Here is a 24379-nt window from a genome sequence, read left to right on the forward strand (position 1 = left end):
TCAGGATATAGGATGTTGCAGGAAGTTTTCACCCTTCTTAGCGAAGCTGTATTACTCTGCAGAATGGAATACAAGATTCATGGTCAGACAGAATGTGACCAAATATAACCAGTATGCTATGCATCCAGGAGAACACAGACCTGGTGTTTGAATCTTTTTCTAAATTGACCAAAAAGCTGGGATTTTTTAGAAAAAAGAAAACATGTTTGAAAAACAATACAGATTTCTTTCTGTGATCACATGGAAGAATTAGATATATAAGTTGCTTGCAAAGTAAGCATTGATCCCAAAATCAGAGGAGGTTGAGAATTAGAACCAGCTTGTGACCCTTCTCCTCCAGATTCTCATTACAGCTGAGAGCAGCATTTTATTTTTTTTCCCTGATAGTGACAGTACCTCAAGCACCATTCTGTCTACTGATTCCTTCCCTCCCTAGCTCAAATGACTGTTCTGAAAGGGGTGGGAAAAATACAACATAAGAATGCCAGCAAAACAATCCAGGATAGCCAAAGTAAAGCAGCACAGCACCATGTGAGTGATGTAGATACCAATCACTTGGGAAGATGAATATAGCTCTGCAGTACTGAAGACGAATGGTCTTTGGATTTAATTGCAAGCTCAAAGCTGCTGTGGATAGCTACAATATTACAAATGGTTTCTAAACACTTTTATTCCTTTTCTGTTGTTAAAAGAGTTCAAAATGAAACAAACAAAACATTGTTTAAGGTTGAATGAATATTTAATTTCAATCAATCAGGCTGTTTTTATGTTAGCTTTTGTATGCTCTTTCTGTAAGGCAATTCACTGTTACTTCAGTCTGGATCAAAACAATTATTTGGTCGATGCTATGAAACAAAAGTGTGTTATTTACATATCCACTCTGTTCTTGACTTTCAAAATGTTAAGCAGATATCTTTTCCTTCTGTGTTTATGCCTGTATATGATTAACTACAATAAACATGGCATAGGGAAGAAGAAATCCTTCAGGAAGAACCTTATGTTCTCTACTGCAAATTCAAGTATAATTTCTGCCAAATGAAGATATGATTCCATTTGGTAATAAGAATAAAATGAAGCTCCTGTGAAAACCCAGTAAAATATTTTGCACAACTAGCACAATGCAACATGTTTAAAACTCATTTAAGTGTGACTTACATCCACAATACTATTTTAAATATGCATTCCACAGTCCAAGCAACCCACATGTGTAGGTGACTTTTATGCAGTTTTCACAGTTGAACTACATCAGTTCTTAAGAAAAGAGTGAATCACCTGAAGAAAGTACAACAGGAGACACATTCCTAGTCAAAATCACAAACGAATACTAGCAATTCCATTAAGATAGAATAAAATACCTACTATCTCTTTCAGACTAGGCAAATCTATAACTTTTTCCCCAAAGAAGATCATTAGCAGCATAATGAGCTGAATCTAATTCTGTAGTTCTCTAATGAGGATGAATTTGATCATGCAAGGTAAACAGCCCTCTGGTCCTGATCTAGCTAAACATCCTAGCATTTGAGCTGTCCCCTGTCAGCTGAAATTATTTGGAGCATTGCCATAATTTTCATGTTACAATTGCAAGGCTTTTGGCTCAATGTTTAGCAGGAGTGAAGAATAATTTGCAAAGTTGTGAACTCTGAAGTCTGTGTCTGGAAGGATAGAACTGTGGATGCTTCTTGTTCTTTTTGCTTTTAGATCCAACCAACCAAATGAATCTCAGAGGACTTTAGCTATGGGCAGTGATTACTCTTTCATATACTGTTACTGATATAAGTTGGTGGACTATATAGTAGAAAAAGTGTGGGATTTCTCTTCTATGATCTAAAGATCACTTAGTGATAGCACAGGTTCTGGTATACTTTCTTAGACGTTCCACTGCTGTTTTTGTTATTGTTATACTGCTGTCTATACAAGTGATAGTTTACCAAAAGTTCAGCCTTTAAATTAAAACAAGTCATTAAAAAACCCCAAGTTGTCGTGGTTTAACCCCAGCCAGCAACTAAGCACCACACAGCTGTTCACTCACTTCCCCCTAACCCAGTGGGGTGGGGGAGAGAATCAGGAAAAAAAGGTAAGGCTTGTAGCTGGATATAAGAACAGTTTAATAGGACAGAAAGGAAGAAAATAATAATGATAGTAGTAATAATAATAAAATTACAATAATAATAATAATAATAATAATAATAACAACAGTAAAAGGATTGGAATAAAACAAGTGATGCACAATGCAATTGCTCAGCACTTGTCGACCAATGCCCAGTTAGTTCCCAAGCAGTGATCTGCACCCCCCTGGGCCAGCTCCCCCCACAGTTTATATACTGGGCGTGATGTTACATGGTATGGAATACCCCTTTGACCAGTTTGAGTCAGCTGTCCTGGTTGTGCCCCCTCCCAACTTCTTGTGCACCTCCAGCCTTCTTGCTGGCTGGGCATGAGAAGCTGAAAAATCCTTGACTTAGCATGAACACTACTTAGCAACAACTGAAAACATCAGTGTGTTATCAACATTCTTCTCATACTGAACCCAAAACATAACACTATACCAGCTACTAGAAAGAAAATTAACTCTATCCCAGCCAAAACCAGGACTATTATTACCCAACCCGTTCAATAAATGACAACCATTTATCACTGGGGATTTTCTTTTCAAGCTATTTTTTTGATAGTTTTATGGAAGAGAATAATTTTCCTTCTGAGAATTTAGCAGTCCTGGTGTAAATGAAGAAAAGGAAGTAATGGTGTCAGAGTAGGAAGTGGGGTCAGAGATTTATTGTCCAGTTAGCTCTTGTCTCCTGTCAGTATGTTCTTAGTGCAGTTCTGCAGCTTTCTTGCCTCTGAATATGTGGCATATATATTCACTGAAAGTAACTATGTCTAAATGCTGAACGTAAGTGGTATCAGGACCATGGCAGGGAAAGAGATGGGGCTGGGGAGAAGACTTTAGAGTCAAAGATCTCCATGAAATAGTTCATGCTGGTACATCTGCGCCACCTGGACACTCACAAGTCTATGGGACCAGATGAGATCCATCCAAGAGTACAGAGGGAACTGGCGGAGGAGCTTGCCAAGTCACTCTCTATCATTTATCAGCAGTCCTGGTCAACAGGGGAGGTCCCAGAAGACTGGAGGCTTGCCAATGTGATGCCCATTTACAAGAAGGGTCGGAGGGAGGATCTGGGGAACTATAGGCCTGTCAGCTTGACCTCAGTACCGGGGAAGATTATGGAGCGGTTCATCTTGAGAGCGCTCACATGGCACGTGCAGCACAACCAGGGGATCAGGCCCAGCCAGCATGGGTTTATGAAAGTCAGGTCCTGCTTGACCAAGCTTCTATGACCAGGTGACCCACCTAGTGGATGAAGGAAAAGGCTGTGGATGTTGTCTACCTGGACTTCAGCAAGGCCTTTGACACTGTCTCTCATGGCACACTCCTTGAGAAGCTGGCTTCTCATGGCTTAGACAAGTGTACTCTTTGCTGGGTAAAATAACTGGCTGGATGGACAAGCCCAGAGGGTTGTGGTGAATGGAGTTAAATCCAGTTGGTGGCCGGTCACAAGTGGTGTTCCCCAGGGCTCAGTTTTGGGGCCAGTTCTCTTTAATGTCTTTATCAATGATCTGGATGAGGGGATCGAGTGCACGCTCAGCAAGTTTGTGGATGACACCAAGTTGGGAGGGAGGGTCGATCTGCTGGAGGGTAGCAAGGCTCTATAGAAGGATCTGGACAGGCTGGATCGATGGGCTAAGGCCAATTCTATGAGGTTCAACAAGGCCAAGTGCTGCATCCTGCACTTGGGTCACAACAACCCCATGCAGCACTACAGGCTTGGGGAAGAGTGGCTGGAAAGCTGCCCTGCAGAAAAAGACCTGAACATGCTGGTTGACAGCCAACTGAATATGAGCCAGCAGTGTGCCCAGGTGGACAAGAAGGCCAATGGCATCCTGGCCTGCATCAGAAATAGTGTGGCCAGCAGGAGCAGGGAGGTGATTGTTCCCCTGTACTCGGCACTGGTGAGGCTGCACCTTGAGTAATGTGTTCAGTTTTGGGCCCCTCACTACAGGAAAGACATTGAGGTGCTGGAGCATGTCCAGAGAAGGGCAACAAAGATGGTGAGGGGCCTGGAGCACAAGTCTTATCAGGAGCAGCTGAGGGAACTGGGGCTGTTTAGTGTGGAGAAGAGGAGGCTGAGGGGAGACCTTATCGCTCCCTACAACTACTGAAAGGGGGTTGTAGCGAGGTGGGTGCTGGTCTCTTTTCCCAGGTAACAAGCAATAGGATGAGAGGAAATTGCCTCAGGTAGTGCCAGGGGAGGTTTAGATTGGATATTAGGAAAAATTTCTTTACTGAAGGGGTTGTCAGGTATTGGAACAGGCTGCCCAGGGAAGTGGTGGTGTCACCATCCCTGGAGGTGTTCAAAAAACATGTAGACAAGGCACTTCAGGACATGGTCTAGTGGGCATGGTGGTGTTGCATTACAGTTGTATTCGATGATCTTAAAGGTCTTTTCCAACCTAAATGATTCTATGATCCTTAGAATGGAGAAAAATGTCAATATTAAATCTATAGGTTAGGCTCAGTCTTGCCTTGATGTCCTTGCTTGGGGAAAACTGCAATAGATACCTTATTAAATCAGTGGGAGGTCTGGAAAAATAAGGAATTAATTAGGAAACAGGAGCACAGCTAGCATATAAATACATAAATAATGAATGAAAATAAGATACATGCACACAAAGCAGAACTCTTTTGCCTTGTTGATAGTTTCACACATATGCTTATTGAAACTTTGTTGCTGTTTGTTTTTTTTTAGTAAAAATCTTTTAGCTGATGCTGCTAATGAGGTGCATGGCAAGTTTTAGGACAGAGAACTATGTTTTAGATCTGCCCATATTTTTGTGGAGGTAAATGGGATTTTGGTAGCAGGAAGGGAAAAGTTATACAGAAAAGTAATCTAACAATCCTAAAAAAATAAATCAATAAGATCCCATAAAACTGTCTTGGAACAGAATTTTATTCTCTTTTTTATTATATTTTTCTCCAGGGAAAATTAAGTCCTATTTCTTTGATTTTATTTTGCCTGTGTGAAAACACAAGTATTTGGAGAAAAAAGCAACAACATCCATTAACCAGCACCAAAGTGCCAGCACCAAACCATTAAATTTGATGTTGTAGTCCTTGTCAGTTATCTATCAACCTTATCATATTTTGAGCATGGCCTGATTTCATAAAACAGGTTACAAGATGTAATTTCTGTGAAGCTCAATTTGTTTCATTTGCTTTTGATGTCATTATTCTCCCTCTTCACTGACTTCCTGTGTATACGGGATGCTTAAAATACATTTAATTAAATAAAGTGGCATGGGAATTCTCAATATCTAATGACATCATAGGATGTATTTTAATTTTGCTTTTTAATTCGCTGTAATTTTGCTTTAGAAAGGAAACATAGCATCTCCCATCTCTTTAAGTATTCTTAAATGTCACCACCTCTAAACGCTGTAAAATCCTTGATGTTCTACAGTATACTGTGCAAAACACATAATAGGGACGATTTGCCAAGACACATTTGAAATTCATCATCAGAGTTGTATGATGTAGCTAATTTGTAAACTATGTACACTGCCTATTGGAATGGTTTCTGCCAGCAGTTGATCCTGTTAACACTTAGTCACTGTAAGTCTCTGTGCTGAGCTGTAGTTCCAGGCATGATGTGATGAGATCAGAATCTCAAATTTCACCAAAAATGAAAGTATCCTTCTAGGTGCCAAGGCTGTAAGAAAGACTGAGGCAAAAAGGTGAATCAGACTATTTATCTGGACTTTTAACTTTTTTGCCATCCCAGAATAGAAGAAAGGAAGGGAAAGGGATGTCTAGGATGAGTAAAGCCATGAGAGTCTTAGAGGTGAATCATGATTTACTTTTTAGGGGCTCTGGATTCAGACCAGCTGTACACTGCTATGTGCAAAATACACATTAATATTTAAAGAAAGAAATGTATTTGAAAAATCCAGTTTAACTCTCTGTGTCACAACCTTAACATTTACCATTTTAAGATAATAAATTATCTATTCTAACAACATAGTCCTAGACGACCAATGGCCATATGATTTTCTATTTATCTATACAAAAACATTTAAAATAATTACACTGAGATCTCAACAAAAAGGAAAAATGCTTTGTTAGTTCATACCACCTCCCTGTATACTGATATTTCACATAAACTATGACTGAACTAGATCTCGGCAAATCTAGGAATATCTGTGCTCACCTCAGGCTCTGAAAGCCATTGGGACAATCTGCCAAGCTCATATGGCTTACCAAAGCCTAAGCCTGTCATAGAGAAAAAAACAGAGTATAGGTAGACTTCTAAAATAAAAGTTGTGGCTGTGACATGAAGTAATTAATTTGCAGTGGCAAGATACAAAAAAGACTGGGGGTTTTTTTGCATTGTACATGTTACTCACACAGCAATTTAAATGCTTAAGCAATGAAAAAGGAGGATGTCAACCATGCGGTATTTTTAAAAATTGATCACCACAAGTCAGGTGGTGAGCACATCTGAATATGCTTTCAAAAAGCAGTGAAGTTTCTCAGCATTTAACAGTAACAGCCAGCACCTTTCAGTGTCAAACCTTAAATAGGCTGCAGTTCTTCAACTGTTTTGAAAGGGTTAAATGAAAGTGTCTGGAATTCAGGCTGATTCAGTAGTTCTGTATAATTTGAGTGAACAGGCATAGTTTTCCTGTCTTACAAAATGGTATGGTTGCAAATTGCATCTAAATTCTGAAAGAAATCTTTTTCTACCATCAGTAAATCTAATTTCTTAAGAAGGTCAACAGAAATAAAGATAATGGCATTGTGACAGTATGATCATGTTTTAACTAGCTGTAAAATTAAAAAAAAAGGTAGTTTGATTCTGCTGAAAAACAGCAAGGCAGAAAGATGGAACAAAACATGAAGCAACAAGTCATTCCTGCAGAATTTTAAGAGAAAATTATTCAGTAAAATGATCATGATTTGTAAAATTTACCCTAGCAGCAGCGTTTGCTTAATACTGTCTCCCAGCTAGAAATAGTACTTATTTTTGCCTGACAGAGCCATTGTGAAAATATGCTACACCCCAGCATTAGTATTTACAAAGCCAGAAAGAAATCCAGGCTGTATTGAAATGCATGAAAAAAATTTATACGCTTTAATATGGAAAGTATCGATCATTAGGGCTTCCTAATCTACCAAAGTAAAGCAACAGAGATGGTAAAACTCGGAAGAAAGCTCCATTTGACATTTTATACCTGTAATTATTATGATAGTTTTATCCTCCATCTCCCTGGTTGTTTTTCGTTTCCAGCTGATGCTAGTTTAAGTGCAAAACTTTTAACAGTGAACTACACTTGTTATTTGTGGCTTTTTTTCCCCCCCAAAAAAGTCTATTTAAATGCAAATGCTAAAATTATCAATCCTTCAGGATACTGAATATTATGCATTACACTATTGCAAGTAGTGCCTAGCATAATGGAGCCCTGACACCCCCCAAACCCAGTGTTTCCAGGCACATGTAAATACTACACTACAAATGGCTTATGTTAAGGATACCTGTTCATTATTATTACTACAAAATTTGAGTTTGTTCTATTTTCTCCATTTCATATCATTATGTAGAATGTCCATATATAGCTCATGCTTTACTAATAACTTCCCATAATTCTTTATTTATGACATATTCACTAAATATACCCTGATTTACCTTTTTATGTTTATACCTCCAATACTTAAGTTTTTTAAGTGTTCATCAATATTTCTGAAGAATTGACTGAAAAATGTTAAGCAAACTGTTGCAAAAATAGAAAATAGTAAGCTGTTTGAAAAAACTGGCATCAGTAATATCTCTGATATAGTCATATTAAAATGCCAAAACAGGATTATAGCTTGTATGGAGTTATTTGCTCTCACTTGCATTTCTAGGGGCTCTCATGAGAATTTGCTGAAATACAATGTATAATCAAAATACCATGTTCTTTTTCAATTAATAATTAGTATTACTTTGTATTAAAATTATTTAATTGTTCTCATATGTGTATTCATCTTTATGAAAAAACAGTGCACAGCAATAATCACAATCTGAGTTCCTCTGTTTTCATTGGCATAATTGTTCTATTTTCTCATCTTTTCCTGTCCTGAGAGGTAAGAAACCAGAAGGATGCAAGTGGGATTTTTCCTTCCCTTTCTTATCATTTATGTTCATGGCTTTAAGAAAGAATTCTAGTGGCAAGTCTTCTGTTTTTGAGAGAAATTGAGAAATTATTCTAGCAGCTTTCACATTATACTTCTACTGCTTTTCCCTTCCAGTGAATCCTCACATGTAACAAATCTTAGAGATGATACTCCAGAGACAAGTGTAGCACCTAGCCCAGCAGGCCAGGCAGAACCAGTGCTGCTGTTGAATCAACAGATGCACGTGTTGCCCCAAAGAGAAAGAATGCTGCTGAAGAGAAATGGATGTAACTGACTAAAATCAGAGGGTTACATGCAGTCCTTTTGTTTGATGAATTTAATGTAACTCTGCAAATCCTATGCCAGTCATGAATATTTAGAAAGTCAAGTCCTGAGCTTTTTAGAGGGCTAAATCTACTTCCTTAATTAAATGATGGCAAAAGTAATATACACATAATAGATACAGTTATTCAAACCTATTAAAATCAATGCTAACTTCCTACAAGTTTTGAGATTTCTTAATTAGAGACAGAATAATTGGTATAGAAATTAATTGTGTTCCTCCTTAAAGTTTAGAGCTTTTTTATTACTACCTCAATTTTGAACATCACAGGGAGCATTTTTTTTTCATATTTAATGCCACAGGTAGCACTGATGAGCTGCTACACTCATAATTTTAGTCCTGTTACAGAAACTCAGTTGTTCAATTCCATTGAAATATATGGGATCAACCAGGTAAATGGTCATGAACATGACTGAAGATTCCACAAACTGTTCTTGTCTGGAATTTCTTTTCACAAAAAATAAAATTATTTTAGGTATGAATTAGATTGTGTGAGTCCTCAAAAAGAGGTGAGTTTTGTAAGGTGGAAAGTAAAGAATGTATTGTAAAGAATGATAGCATGTAGTTATCAAAGGAAGATCAGATTGGCAACACAGCTAATACACCCAAAAAGTTGTAAAATGAAGGGGAATGGATCTTCTGGATGATGTAAAATTGTGTCACATAGAAATCTGCTGGTTTCTCAATAAAAACCCACATTTTCCTATTTTAGGAAGCTCATCTCTTTTGACAACTGTTCAAAGACAAAAAAATTAGTATAGTATTCACAGTAAAAGTGTGTGCTAGTAATCTATCCTTCAGAGGTAATGGGAAAAACTTTCAATGCTGTGCACAACTTCTGAGAAATTTTTTAATAAACAGCTGTTTTTTATAACTCCTGAGACACCAAAAGAAACTAATTACACTATTGAGCAAAACTATACAAATTAAAACACCAGGCCAGGTGAGAGAGCCTCCCTATGACTGGATGTGCACGTTTCAGCAATGCACCTCCAAAAGTCCTTCTAATAAGGCTTCAAAGAGTTTATTCACTTATTAAAAAAACAAAAAAATATAACCAAAAGTTACAGCTGAAACATTCAAGATCATAAAAAATAGACAAGTCCTACTTTAAAGAAAAATAAAAATTATACAAGACCTTATTTCTACCTGTCCCTTTCAATATGTATCAGCCAGCCTGGCAGTATGGTATGACCTGAAAGTTACATGATGAAAACAGTCCATAACAATGCATCGTAAGGCTTGTATAGCTTTCAGTATGGCTGTACCTTTGGTACTGTAAATTGCTTTATAACTCCATAGATGTCATTAAAGCTCGAACAATTTGCATCATCTAAGTATGTAGATCCAAATGTTGAGAGACCTCAAAGCTTGCTGAACAAGCGTTAGCCCATTCCACAAGAAAATGTAATTGAAAGAAATCCTAAGAAACTCTCATTTACTCTCAGTTAATAGTTATTTCTGCCAAAGAACAAACATACAGTCATATTTTTGTATTTGCCTAAACAACAATAGACAGACCTAAAAATATTCAGAAGTTCTGTAACAATTGGTTGTAGAACACCTCAGAGCTTAAATTAACTCCATCCAGCTCTCTGGGTAAAATTCTGTTTTTAAATAACTGAAAGTGCAAATGAAGATAGAAATTCTTTGCTGAAGTATTTCAGCCTTTTGTCATCCTTGGCTTATCAAGAAAATACCAGGGAGAAAAAAGGAAAGAAAGACTTTCCTAATTCTTTCTTATTTTTACCACCTGCAAATCATATGTCTGTCTACTGAAATAATGAAAACACACTGTTATAAATGTAGGATGTAGTAAGGACAAAGGAAAAGAAGTTAGACTAATTTCATTTTTTCAAATTTCAGAAAGCCTTAAAATTAAATCCAAAGATTCATATTCTGAGGGAACTGGTTTATTTTACTTTATATTGCAACTCAACTTTCAGAGAATTAAAATCAATTGCAAACATTCCATTGGAGTAAAATTAACAGAGAAAAGTGTGTCTGAACTTAATTTTGATTAAAATAGAAAATATATTTAACAAAAAGGAATCAACTTTTTAACTTACCAGCTTGACCAAGTGTATACTCCTGATATCTCGTTCCTATTCTGTTTGTGGCTGTACAATTATACCGTCCAAAATCACTGTCAGATGTGGGACCAATCTTTAAAATGAATAGTTTGTAAATATTATTTTCTAATCAATGATGAAAGTTCTTTAAAAAAATCAGAAATGCAAATACAGTCTCCTTAACCAATATGCAAATGCATTCTTACTTCAGCCTATCCAGTATGTTCTCCAAATACAGATCTAAATACACCCTTTTTTTGTCTTCCCCTTCTCAAATTCAAATGAGGAAATGAAATAATGGAAAATAATTCATGTTTACAATTTCACTCTTAAACAAGAAAAAAATCTAATAAAGTTCACATTTTTTTCACCAATGTTGTTTGCACAAACTGTTATTTTGACTGAAATAAGCAATGAAAGGTCTGAAAATGCTGATTCCTATAGATGATGCAAAAATAATATTTTACTTTTTCTTGTTTCAGGATTTGCAATACACCAGACATTCAGGGGGGAAATATGATGTAAGGGATGTAACTCAATTGTAAATTCAGGTGAATAAGGATTTAAGACAGAACAGATAATAGATACCACAGGGAGCTAAGGCCTTGTTGGAATTCAGGTTGCTTGACCCGCTGTTTGGGTGACAGTAGAATGGAAGAGCACTTAGAGAACCACAGACTATAAAGCATATTTTGAGTTGTTAAGCTTTACTTAAAAAAACAACCCTAAATATGACCTCCAAACAAGAGTAAGTCTCTTTAAATATATATCTTCTACTACAAGAAATGAGGTTACTTGTTTGGACTTTAAGAAAAAAAACATAGTTTTTTTCAGTGGACTGTACACCTCTTTTTTGGGATCTGAAGTAGGTCCCCCACTGTGATTAGCTCTATAGCTTCTCAACCTTTTTTCCTATGGCAACTGAGAAGCTTATGCTGAGACATAAGAGTGGTACTAGATAGAAATGGAGAAAATTAAATTTTTCACACATGTGGAGGAAGACAGTATGTCATCCCTGTAACAGGTGAGACCAGGGCTGCAGACACTGCTTACACTTTGTTGTGAAATGATTAATTAAGGACCATGATTTGCTATACACTATTGCTGAGTCATTCACTGTTTAGTCAAGTTAATAAAGTAAACGCATAATTAAGGTCCACTCTTTGTCCTCTGCCTTTCTCAGGTTTTGTTCTCACATGTACCTTTTAGATAACAGAAGGAAGTTCAGTTCTTATTTTACCACTGCCTCCGTAAGGACACAGTTGTTATCAAAGTAAATTGCAGTTTATTATCACTTTACCCTTCTGCTTTGTTCTTGACTGAAACCGCACAAATCGTTTTGTATATACCAAGCACCTACCAGGTAGTCACTTTCATTTTTAGTGTTAACCTGATGGGTTAGTTTTATATTTATTTATGTATTTATTTACTTGCAAGAAACACAAGTTACATTTTTGTTCACTGCAGATGAAAAACTGAGCACAAGTCATACAAATAAGGTTTATGTTCCCACTGCTCACAAGAAATCTGGAGAGAAATCAGTTCATAAATAGTTGGGTTTTTTTAAAAGAGCTTTAGTTATGAAATTGTAAGTCTTATCCTTAAATGCACTCTATAGTACTTGCAATGGTACCAAGCTGAGGAAGAAATTAATGTCACCACATTGTTTTCTATTTTAAGCCTTACCTCTAGAATAAGCTTTCTCCCTGCACTGTAGGTCTTCAGATGTGTTGTATTTTTTACCGGTAAAACTAATTTTCCTCTTCTCCACTGAACTGAGGCAGATGGATTTGCTAACACTTCACAGCTTATATTGATGGGATTGCCTTCCCAAGAGTAATACATGGTTTGATTTGACACAAACATTGGAGCATCTGGAGAAAGGAAGTAACACACAAATATATTAACTGTTTTAGTAAAACAAGCCATATACTGCTATCCAAGCATTCATGTTCACATAGAAATTTCAATTGATTGCTGTATCAATTTATAACAGAAGATGAAAATATCAGTATTCAGCCTTCAGTTTCTTGAGCTTTTATTTTGGTAGCTTTCTCCTCTCCTGAAACGGTTTCATCTGAAATTCTCAGGAATAGAATACCTGCTAATTGTATTTAGCATTAGGCAACATCAGGCGCCATTATCTCAGAAATGACAAAGAACATTTCTTCCTGAAGATGAGAAACTCTTCAGCCAGATCCTTGTATGAAAAAGGGGGGTGACCTATAAAACTTATATATATAACCTGCTCATTTGCTGATTTTATAGTGTCTTCTTTTGCTATGGAGAAATTACATTCAGTCTCCAAATTTCCATAGATGTGTAAGAGCTTCACCCATTTCTCACTGGAACTATCTTATACTTTATGAAATCTTTCTAGACAGAGCTATTTAGTTGTGTGAATAAACCTAGAAGAAAATAATAATAAAAGAATAATTATGTTGTAATGTTATTCTACCTACTTCAGAAAAAATACTGTGTTTATCAATACACTATTTAGGATAAACTTTATACCAGTTCCTTATGAAATCATCAAGCTACAGACAAGCAAAAAGATGGTGCATCTTCCTTACAAACCTGCCTATAAATGGCTACATTAAACATATAGCCAAACAGTGAGTCTGACACAAAGGAAACTGCTGGTTTGCGAACTATCTATGATTTCCAGATCACAATGCCAGTAGTGACAAGAATTTTCTATTCTACTCACTATTTCTCTGGATAGCAGGAACAGTTTAATGATTGCAAGAAAATGAGAGGCAGTAGCTCCTTCCCTGCTCTTCTACTTATGTGTTGGGTAAACCGCATTTTTTGTCTATCAAATATTTATTTGTAAATAATAATTTTTTTTTAATCCCACTCTTGTATTTTAAGAGTATCAAGAAAATATTATTTACATTACTGAAAGTCAAGGAAACTCTCTAGCACTTTAATTCCAAAAGAGAATTATCAATTACAGCTAGTGTCATGGTATCTCTTTTTCATATTTAAAATATATTTATGTTTGGGGTTTTTTTGATAAATAGCTCCTAAACATTTCTAGATGTATCTCTGGAAATTCTATTCTAGTCTTCTCACGAACAGCTTAACTTTAGGCTAGAAAATTGCTAATAGGTCTATCAGAGACCAGAACTGAGCACATTTAACTAAGTAGTAAGATTTAGCTTCAGGAATGGTTTAAAACTACTTCGTTGTTTCTGAAGTACACATTTTCAACTTCTTTCTGTGTTCACTTTTGTCAAAAAGCATAACTTTTTGGTGACACTATGCTGCTGCTGCATACATGCATACAGGCTTTGACAAAAAAGAACTGTTATCAATAGAAGTTTTAAAGCACAGATCAAGGCTGCTACATTGCTCAACGCCAGCAGCATTTTTTTAAATAACTATTCAGCCCTTATTTTTGTAGGAAAGCAAGTGATTTCATCTAAATATGTAAAGTATGTCTTCCTATGAATTTATTTACCAGATACAGGAGCTCATCTTTCCTTTCCAAATCTTTTAATAAGTAATTCTATTGCTTCTTGATTTCCACAGACCTTTAAAAAAATATATTTCATCATCTAAACATCTTAATGCAAAGAATGGACTATCAAAGAGTCTTCAGGATGTGACACCTTACACTAGTGGACCTCTATGAAGAAAAAAGCAAACTGCATATGCCTGGTTTATGGTTAAGTATGGTCAAGAATCTCAGAATATCAAGAGTCAGAGCCTTGGCTTCTCCTCTGGAAATGAAGTTAGTGGTGGGAGCCACTTGAAGGAAAATGGCACAAACTGACTTCTGCCCGGCAGACAGTCTTTGCACCTAATGTGTTCAAAATATGGATCAGAAATCTCATCAGAGTGTTCATGAGGCACAAAATGTGGTTACTTCACAACAAATTTTAGATAAGCACTCTCTTCCAATGCACAATTTCTCAGAATAAGTTCACTGCATTAATGAACATTAATGAACGTGGAAGATAGAAAGATGTTCTGTCTAAACCTGACTAACTTTCCTCCCTAGGTAACATCATGTGGTTTGATGCTTTCTGTTGATTTAAATACACATGTGGCAAACTCATATCCTATTTAAAAAGTCTTACAAATGAAGAAGTAGCATACACTTTTCTATTGCAGGTACAAGCATTTAGGAGAAAAGGCACTTTCAGTTCAGACTGCTGCCTCTTCTACAGCTAGATTTGGATGCCTGTAGTATCTGATTATTTATAATTTAAAAGAATAGGTGAGTTATGGACTGACATCTATACATGACTACAGATACTAACAGACAGTTATAACATCATAAAACAGAAATGGGAGTAAAAGTCCATCAAATAAATATATATCCCCAAATCAACAACTCGCAAATGTAAAGCATTCCTAAACAAAAAGAGTTTCACATTTCCCTTCTCAGAAAGTCTGGGTAAAAAGGCTTGGCAGCCATTTCCCCAGCAGCTGAAAGTTCCAATATAGCAAAACGAAGAGGACTATACTAATGGCTTGATTCAGACAAACTGTCTTAAGACAGACAGATGATTTTTGATTCCTAGTCAGGAATAGATTAAGAAACCTGGAGTGATGTTTCACACAAAGAAAATAACTCTGGAAATCATTTTTTACAGTACAAATAAAAGATATTTTATGTTTCTTAGAAAATAAAAAAAAATGAGTTGGAAGGGAATAACGGGTTTATAAAGATATTTTGTTTTTTTTCTTGCATGCTATTCATCACTAACTGTATTATATTATGCTTAAATGGTTACAGAATTAGTATTTATCAAACACAAACACACAATATGTTTAATATGAAATAAACCATCAAAAAATAGCAAACCCTAGAGCCAAGGCTTTGAAAACATAAGGTTGACTATTTTATATGTCTACAAAATCTGATCCCTCCAGTTTTCTAGAATAACTAAGAAATAAATTAAGTTAATAAACAGAACATTTATCAAGAAATTCTATCAAGTGGAAATGAAGTATAACCAAGTCAAAATGAGAAGATGGACCTTCTCATATGTTAACATACGTTAAGGATACTTAAATACAATATATGTACTATATAAAAAGAAAAAAGCTTCAATGCTTTGTGAGAAAGTTAAAACCATTCAGAAATAAAAACATGCTCTGTTTAGCTTCTGTGTAACTCAGTATTAATTATCACCTCACAAAAAAATCAATTCAAAGTGTAAATGAACTGTTCTTTTTAAGCTTTTGTACGTAAAGTACTACCAGTTAAGACAACATACTGGATTTCTAAGTAGCTAAATAGGAGCTTGAATACACTTCATTTTAAAAAAGGCAACCCTGATGATATTTATTACATCTGAAACTTATGGCACTCTACTGAAAAAAAAAAAACCCAAACTGCAGAATAAGTACAAACACTACTGTTCATATTAGTTAGTATAGGCACACAATAAATCATAGAATCATAGAATGGTTTGGGTTGGAAGGGACCTTAAAGATCATCTAGTTCCAACCCCCCTGCCAAAGGCAGGGACACTTTCCACCAGACCAGGTTGCTCAAAACCCGTTCAACCTGGCCTTGAACACTTCCAGGGATGGGGCATCTGCAACCTGTCTGGGCAACACATCCCAGTGCCTCACCACCCTCACAGTGAAGAACTTCTTCCTTATATCTAATCAGAAATGACCTTCTTTTAGTTTAAAAACATTGCCCCTTGCCCTATCACCACAGGCCCTGGTAAAAAGTCTCTCTCCCATCTTATAAGCCTCCTTGACATATTGAAAGGCTGCAATAAAGTCTCCCTGGGGCCTTCTCTTCTCCAGGCCGAAGAATCCCAACTGTCTCAGCCTTTCTTCTTAGGACAGGTGTTCGACCCTCTGATCATTTTTGTGGCCCTCCTCTGGACCTACTCTAACAGGTCCATGTCTTTCTTGTGCTGGGGACCCCAGAGCTGGACACAGCTCACAAAAGCTGAGCAGAGGGGCAGAATCACCTAGAATCATAGAAACATTTTGATTGGAAAAGACCTTTAAGATCATTGAGTCCAACCGTCAACTATGCCCGCTAAACCATGTCCTCAAGTGCCTTGTCTACACACTTTTTGAATACTTCCAGGGATGTTGACACCACCACTTCCCTGGGCAGCCTGTTCCAATGTCTGACAACCCCTTCAGTAAAGAAATTTTTCCTAATATCCAATCTAAACCTCCCCTGGCACTACCTGAGGCCATTTCCTCTCATCCTATTGCTTGTTACCTGGGAAAAGAGACCAACACCCACCTTGCTACAGCCTCTTTTCAGGTAGTTGTAGAGAGAAATAAGGTCTCCGCTCAGCCTCCTTCTCTCCAGACTAAACAGCCCCAGTTCCCTCAGCTGCTCCTGATAAGACTTGTGCTCCAGGCCCCTCACCAGTTTTGTTACCTCCCTCAACCTGCTGGTGATGCATCCCAGGATACGATAAAGTTCGTAAGTAGTGTTATAAGCTTGAATGGTGAAAGATGGAGCATTATTTTGGACAGATGAGGCAAACCAAATGAAAAAGATGCCTCGAAGGAACAAAGACTATATCACAAAGGTAAAAAATTAAACAAAACTATTCTATGAGAGTAGGATTCTATAAGCAATTATAACTTTAGAATGCCATTTTAGACTAGTTAATATTATGTCACTAACATAAGTTAAACTCAAGCTGTTCATTTTCCCAAACAAGAAAGAAATTGACAGGTCAGCATTCCAATTAGGAGAAGTGGTTCTGGATAACCTGCATAAGACAACTAAGTAAAAGAAGCAAACTCTGACCTGAAAACTGTCTCTAGCATTTAGATATCCTTTTTAGGTATAATATCTGAGAACAGTGATTTCAAGAACAGGCTAATACATCATCTGTCTCATCCAGAAGGTAATTCAATTAACGACTTCAAAAATCCAGCTCTGGAGTATGTTCAGCATTATACACAAAATCGGATACGGCAAATGACCTCATTCAGGACGTGTTCCAGACAACTATAATAGCAAACTAGGGTACAGAATCAGATTTGCACTTCTTAATTTAAGGTTTTCAAACTCTTGGACATTTGTTCCTCAAATAATTTGTTTTCCTGGATCATACAATGAAAATACATGACAGATTGTCAGGTCTAAGACACCGCAACATTTTGTGTAGTATATTACTGGAAGCCTCCCTCTTAGATGGTTAATACTGACATAGGTTTCCCATCATCAAGGACTTTAATAAACCACATCCTCTAGAAAATCCAGTAATTTCCTTGCCACCACTCCTGTAAAAGTACCTTAATTTTTTTGTAATTCTGCCACAGTTTGGTTAACAGCCATCTATCTTTCTCTTGTATTTTCTCCTTCATACCTGTTTCGCAATAGTCAATATTTTGGAATGAATAGCTTTTCCTTTTCGATAAAGTAGAACAACCTCCCAGACAGGTACAATAATTGTCACATATTCCTTGTAAAAAGAAATAATATTAGAAAGACTTAACAAATGAGGCCAGGTGATTAGATTTTAATAGATAACCGTCCTTGAAAGGAAGACAGGATCTACAAAGCTTCAGGGTTACCAACTTTTACGATTTTACTGCTACTATCACGATCATGTGGCTGCAAAGAAAAATGTGCAAGATCTGCATGTGAAGTTTCCAAATAGAAAAGCAAATGAAATTTATCATATACTAGGTTTTAAATTACCATGATTATTAGCTAAAACCAGAGGTTTTTTTCAGAATCCAGCTCATCATTTTTGCAGAGGTACATGTTTCTTTTACAGCAAGTGACAGGAAACGCCACTCTCAGTAATGTTTCCTTTCCCCCTCCCCATTCTCTTGGTTCCTCTCAAAATGCATTACATTAAAACATTATTATTCGATAGTATCATAGACTATCTACAAATTAGACAGTTTATGCAAGAGTAAGAGCCTCCTTTTACTGGCAAGCAGTACTATTCCCTGATAGCCTTGACTATGATATTATTTTTAATATCCAAACACCACACTAATTTCTTCACTTCCATAAACATAGACTAAACTTAGTTATCATGAAGATAAGGTCTCTTTCTTCTAGATGCAAAGTATGTTGTTGATAATGGCACCTTCAACCGTAAAAAATGATGAGCAATGAATACATGCCTAGTCCTGGTGCTTGGTGCTGCCAGATTCACAGAAATTCAATGTATCTATTTTTCTTTGAGTTCCACTTGACATTAAGGAATTGTATTTGGTTGATCACTTAAAAAAACCCAACCAAACAAACAAAAAAAACACACAAAAACCCCACCCAACCAAAACCCACAAAACAAAACGAACAAAAAACCCAAGAAATTTTAGTTTCATAGAAATATCTGTTGTGAACTTATAAACCTGTCTAAAATGATCTAAACCTGTGTAAAATAGGAGAAGAAATTATAAAGAAATCATAGCTAGGTAAAATAAGCTAAGTATATCAATAGTGATATTTAAAAGAAACTGTCCGCATGTATTTATCAGTCATTTTTTAAGTCAGTAAATCACCAAGAACACCGGCCATCAGAACTAGAACAGGAAGATCTCTCACAACAGCAGCAATTTTTATTTTAGTAATAAAATGATCAGGTATTGTCAATTACTGACACATTATTTTTGGATGGCACCAATTTGTGTCAAAATTTCAATTGTTATATGTATTCCAGGACAGAATTACTGGAGTAATTTAGGATGGCTAGACTTCTGACATCATATATTAGATTACATAATTCTCTTATAGCCAAAAATGAAAACTACAATGCCTTTCTCAAACCAGGATTCTAACCCCCATTTCTCTTCCTGTCCTACTTGTCACATTTTCAGAACAAAATCCAGCTTCATATCTTTACCTTCTGTATTTTCCTACCTGTCATTCTCACCTCCACAACATGCCTCCTAACCTATCTATCTGTCTCCTATATTCCCAAATCATAATTGTTGTTCCTGTATGGAGCAAGGACTCTCATCCTCATTATTTCCTTAGTTAATTTTTATGCACAATGCTGTCCAGAAAACAACAACAAAAAATCTCTAAGAGACTTTAAGGAACAGACTAAAAAACACAAAGAGCACTGCTGAAAATACCTTGCATACCCAAATCCATTTAAAACATGTGGTCCCCCTGAACCTATACTTTATATCCCCCAGACCTCCAGTACAGTGTGCTCAAACTCATGCAGTATTTTCCTCTTTACATTAGCCCTGTGCTGCTCCCAGTGCATCTGACAACAGCAGCTCAGAGGCAGGCTTTGTGGTGCAGTGGGACCTGGCCTCAGATGCTGCAACCAAAGCTACATGTCTCAGGTTTACTGTAAACAATACTGGAGGTCTCTCTTTCAAGCATGTGCTGACCTAGCAGCTTCAGGATGCTCCAACATAACTGAAGACTATTTAAAGATACCAACTTCAATTAATGACAAGTATTTTGCAGTTAAGGGAAGTTAACTGAGAAAAAAATGTTGAGGTTACAAGTGTCAATTTAAGGTATTTCATTTTGTTCAAGTTTCGAAGTTTCAACATCACACTTATCATACCACCTGATTATTTTCTTCATAATTCTCAGATGCGTTGCTTCTGCTCTGCTGGATCTATCTTGGAGGTATAGGGAAGGACAAAGGCCATGTTGCCTTTTTTCATTCACAGGTCATCATTGCAAAATATAAATTACACTTAACATAGTATGAAATGACTTGCAAAACTGTTGAATTTTGGACGTATGAAAACCAGTTTAAAATTTATGCATTAATTATCAATGCAAACATTTAACATGTTTAGTCTGTAAGACTGACTCATGAAGTAGAACCATCTTCAAGGAAGCATCAGAAAATTCTTTCTTGCTTTTTTTTTTTTACCTTTACTTTTCACAGTTGTTTATGTGAAAAATTATGTCAGTAATTTGAAAAGATGCTGAGGCATATATACCTAATAATAGAATGAGTATATTATTAGAAGAGAAACAGAATAAAACCTAAAATATTTTATTCATTCAAAATTGTGTTCTTCTATTAAAAGAAAAATAGCCAACATGTTATTAAAAATCTACTTAAAATGACATCAAGCTCATTGCAAGGTCAAAAACCCCATGCAGTAGAGAGCTCTATTAGGTAAAAATTTAGAGAAATTCCTAACATGAAAATCACATTTTAACAAGTCATTAAGACATATAGGCCAAAAGTTTTTAAGATGGAATTCCTGTTCTAAAATATTTTTACACCCTTTTGGGCTAAGGAATAGGTAGATTTACTCTACAGATGAATAAAGTACAATTTTAGCCACTTTGCCACACTTACTTTTGTAACATCAGAAAAAGACAACAGATGCATTCATCTCTGCTTCAGTACAGGGAGTTTTGGTGAAATAGTTTCTGCAAAGTGACTTTACGTGATAAACCTCATCTTTTGCTCAGATTCAATATTCTTATCCCCTTTAAGCCACTGCAATGGCATACCAAATTTGCTTCTATGCAAGTGCACAAGGTAGTCAAAGAACAAAAATTTTAAATCTTACAAGTGACATTCATGAGCTCCAAAGTCACATCAATTTGACGTGTATTTCATGATGGTAAAGATTGACACTTTCCATCTTTGCTTTCTCATTCTAAGCTATAAATTTGACAGGAAGATATGTAACTAAAGCCAATAGTATTTTAATAGCAAAGATGCAAAATTTTCCAGAATATTTCAACATTTTGTTTCTCTTGATTGCTTTTCCTGTCATTTGTGTCTTTGTTAGGCCATATGATTGCTTTTATCAGTTTTGTTTTCTGGCTGTGATAACAAGATAGGGCTTGGCCCTCATGATGAATAACTGAAGGGAGGATATAAAGAAGATGGAGCCAAGCTCTTTTCAGTGGTGTCCAGTGACAGGACAAGAGGTGGTCCCTTCCAATATCAACCATTCTGTGATTCTGTGAGTAGTGATGGGATGTTGCTACACTTACTTCTTTTAACAGAAACCAAATCCAAAGTATGAACTGTCTGCATTTATTATAATTTATGATAGCAGTAGGTAGCAGAAACATGTGACATTTGTCACAACATTTGTGACATCCTGCACACAGTAGTATTATTTTCACCAATTCAAAGCCCTGCTTGCTTGAAGGTAAATAGAATTTGTAGCTCAATTTGTTCAACCTGCTTTTAAGTAATGCTGTATGTTTTTGCAAAGTTATAAAATGAAATAGCATTGATCCAAAGAATCTGCATTAACCGCAGTGCAATACAGCTTACATAAAAGAAAGTGAAAAGCCAAAAGACTAATCGACTTGGGAAACAAAGTTCAATATTGTAATAGTAATGAGGCTGATTTCAAATTTGTGGTGGGGAAAAAAAAAAAAAGGAAAAAAGAATGTTTCGATAAGCAATACAGCCGTATAATAAAAACTGCACAGGTTTCTTTACAGGTAAAGACTATATTGAACATGTTACACAATTTTTTTTGGTAGTACTAAGTGTTGGTATTTAACTAATGTGGAATATAACTACAAAATTCAGGTTTGGAGGAAAACCAGTAGTAAGAAAAACTTATTGTTTTTGGAAGACACTTAAAATGATTTAAATGGGGGGTTTTTTTAGAAATTACTTTCTAAGAAATCATATTTGTCAACCACTCACATGGCCGATCTCATACAAAAATGTACCATATTACTGAAGGTATTATGTTTGTTATAGTTGATTACATCACAAAACTTGAGTCTTTGTGTACAGTGAGGAAGTAGGCATTTTTGGACCATCCAGCGTATCTAACAACTCCAGTATTAATATTGAAATTGGGGAATTTTAACTGTAATAGAGTGATGTGAAAAACTGGTAATTGCAGCTACAAAAGACTGTAAGTTAGGACGCTTCCTGGGTAGTATATGGAAAAACCAGAGACTTTTCGAAAGAACATGGCTTAATACATTTTCTCCAGTAATGGGACTATTCTCCAAAGGAATTTCTGTTTGGTGATAGAGAGTAATCAGAAAGACCAGCATCTTGCACAATGTGTGAACCTAGGAGTAAGCAATTAAATGCTGTGAATACTTCTGACTGTGTTAATGACAGTTTGAACAGAATGAACAGAAAACTGTAAGGGCAAGTAGAGAGCCACTTTTAAAGATCATAGACTGCTGATCATTACTGGCTTGTTTAAATCCTTTCCAACATAGTAATGCCATCAGTGCGTCCTAACTAACAATACTACGAAGAAAGATGATCCAGCATATCGAACATGTCAAGATTATGATTTTTCATTCTCTAATGCTATCATTGCAGTGAATAATTTGTGGAACCCAAGAAATAATGTGTTTTCTCATCAGAATTTTTCTTCTTTTAGTAAGGTCTGTATTATGCTTTTTAAGATTCCTTTATAGCCCTAGCACATATTTTTCAGAGTAATTATGTCTCAGCTAAAAAGACAAAAAATACCATACAGAAATATAAACATCTGCATAGGAAAACTTAACTTTGAAAAGCACCTGATAGGATTATATGTACAAATCGAGTTGTAATTCACTGGGATTTATACATTTAACTTCCTCAGGCCCTTCTGAAAACCTCGTCTTAGAGTATCTCCTGCTTATCTATTTTTTACCTATTTCTATCACAGTTTTCATTAAAAAAAATGGCCATTTCTCTATGATAAATATATAGATAATCACTATAGACACATCTTAATACCCAATACCTAATATACAACATGTATGCCACCACACAGGAACTTTCCAATCAGTTACTTCTATTATTATTATTATTATCCAATACACACTAGGCTTCATACATATAATCAAATTTTGCAGTTAATGAAATCCATTAGTAAATAATATTTATAATGGTATTTTTCTTTTCATGTCATTTTGATTTATTTTTCATACTTAATATAAGGAAAACTAAATATAACTAAACACAAAAATTACTTTGTAGGAGGAAATCCTTATAAATGCCTCTAGGTTCCCTACAATTCATGTCTGCCTAGCATTTACTTCAGATAAAAGGCAGGGTTAACTGTGCTCAGTTGGTATCAAACCTGATAATCTCTTCTTGTCCCGAAGAACAGTTCTTATCGTCAAGAGCAACCCTAACAGAGAACAAGGATAAAGTACAGAACCTCTGTGCAATCCCACTGTCAGTCTCTGATAGGGGTCAGTAAGTAAAAGGATGAGACAGGGACACCAGAGTGCTCTGTGTCTCCATTAGGCCTGTTTAATTGCACTGATGTTTAAGGATGTGATGGGAGCATGCTCCTCTTCTGACTATACAAACTGTCAAATGCATTAAAACATATAAAGAAAACTGCTGTAGTTTTGTTATTAACTTACAGAATGACATAGGTGCATTTATTAGTCCTATCTAGGAACTATGGAACAATATAAACAATTAAGTCTTGCTTATTTATTTATATTTTAATTTAAAAATAGTTATTGAGGTTTATACTAGAATATTATTAAAAATAATAAAAATTCTACTAAAATGGCTCACTAGTGATTATGCAAAGAGCCAGCCATACCTGAAAAAATTCTTCCCAAAACTGGTTTTGAAGTGAAAAAAAATCAAAATAATTGAAATGAGTATTAAAAAAAAATTTAAGGGTTTTATATAATTCGGTAAATGAATGTTTGACAAAAATATGTAAAAAACCTGATAGCAACATTTGAAATTATAATTAACATCGTGAAAAAATATGACTTGGAAAATAATACAAGGAGAGTCAAATCATTTATTCAATACTGAGTTCACAGAATCTCATAACACTTCCGCCAGTTTTCCCATTTTGCTACAAGAATACAAATTTGTTCTTTAATTTTTGAACCTG

At 35.8% G+C, this 24379-nt stretch overlaps 1 protein-coding gene across 1 annotated transcript in view; it reads right to left on the reverse strand.

The window, feature by feature from the left end:
- The window catches only part of NCAM2 (neural cell adhesion molecule 2), a 160612-nt gene that overhangs the window by 68370 nt on the left and 67863 nt on the right, over positions 1 to 24379 (reverse strand). The window contains exons 10-11 of the mRNA XM_010568451.1: positions 12311 to 12498; positions 10622 to 10718 (exon numbers count right to left, since the gene is read on the reverse strand). Coding sequence (XP_010566753.1) covers positions 10622 to 10718; positions 12311 to 12498 — 285 coding nt within the window. The remainder of the gene's footprint in view (positions 1 to 10621; positions 10719 to 12310; positions 12499 to 24379) is intronic.

This window comes from Haliaeetus leucocephalus, unplaced genomic scaffold, assembly GCF_000737465.1.
Source record: "Haliaeetus leucocephalus isolate CR32 unplaced genomic scaffold, Haliaeetus_leucocephalus-4.0 Scaffold243, whole genome shotgun sequence".
NCBI lineage: Eukaryota > Metazoa > Chordata > Aves > Accipitriformes > Accipitridae > Haliaeetus > Haliaeetus leucocephalus.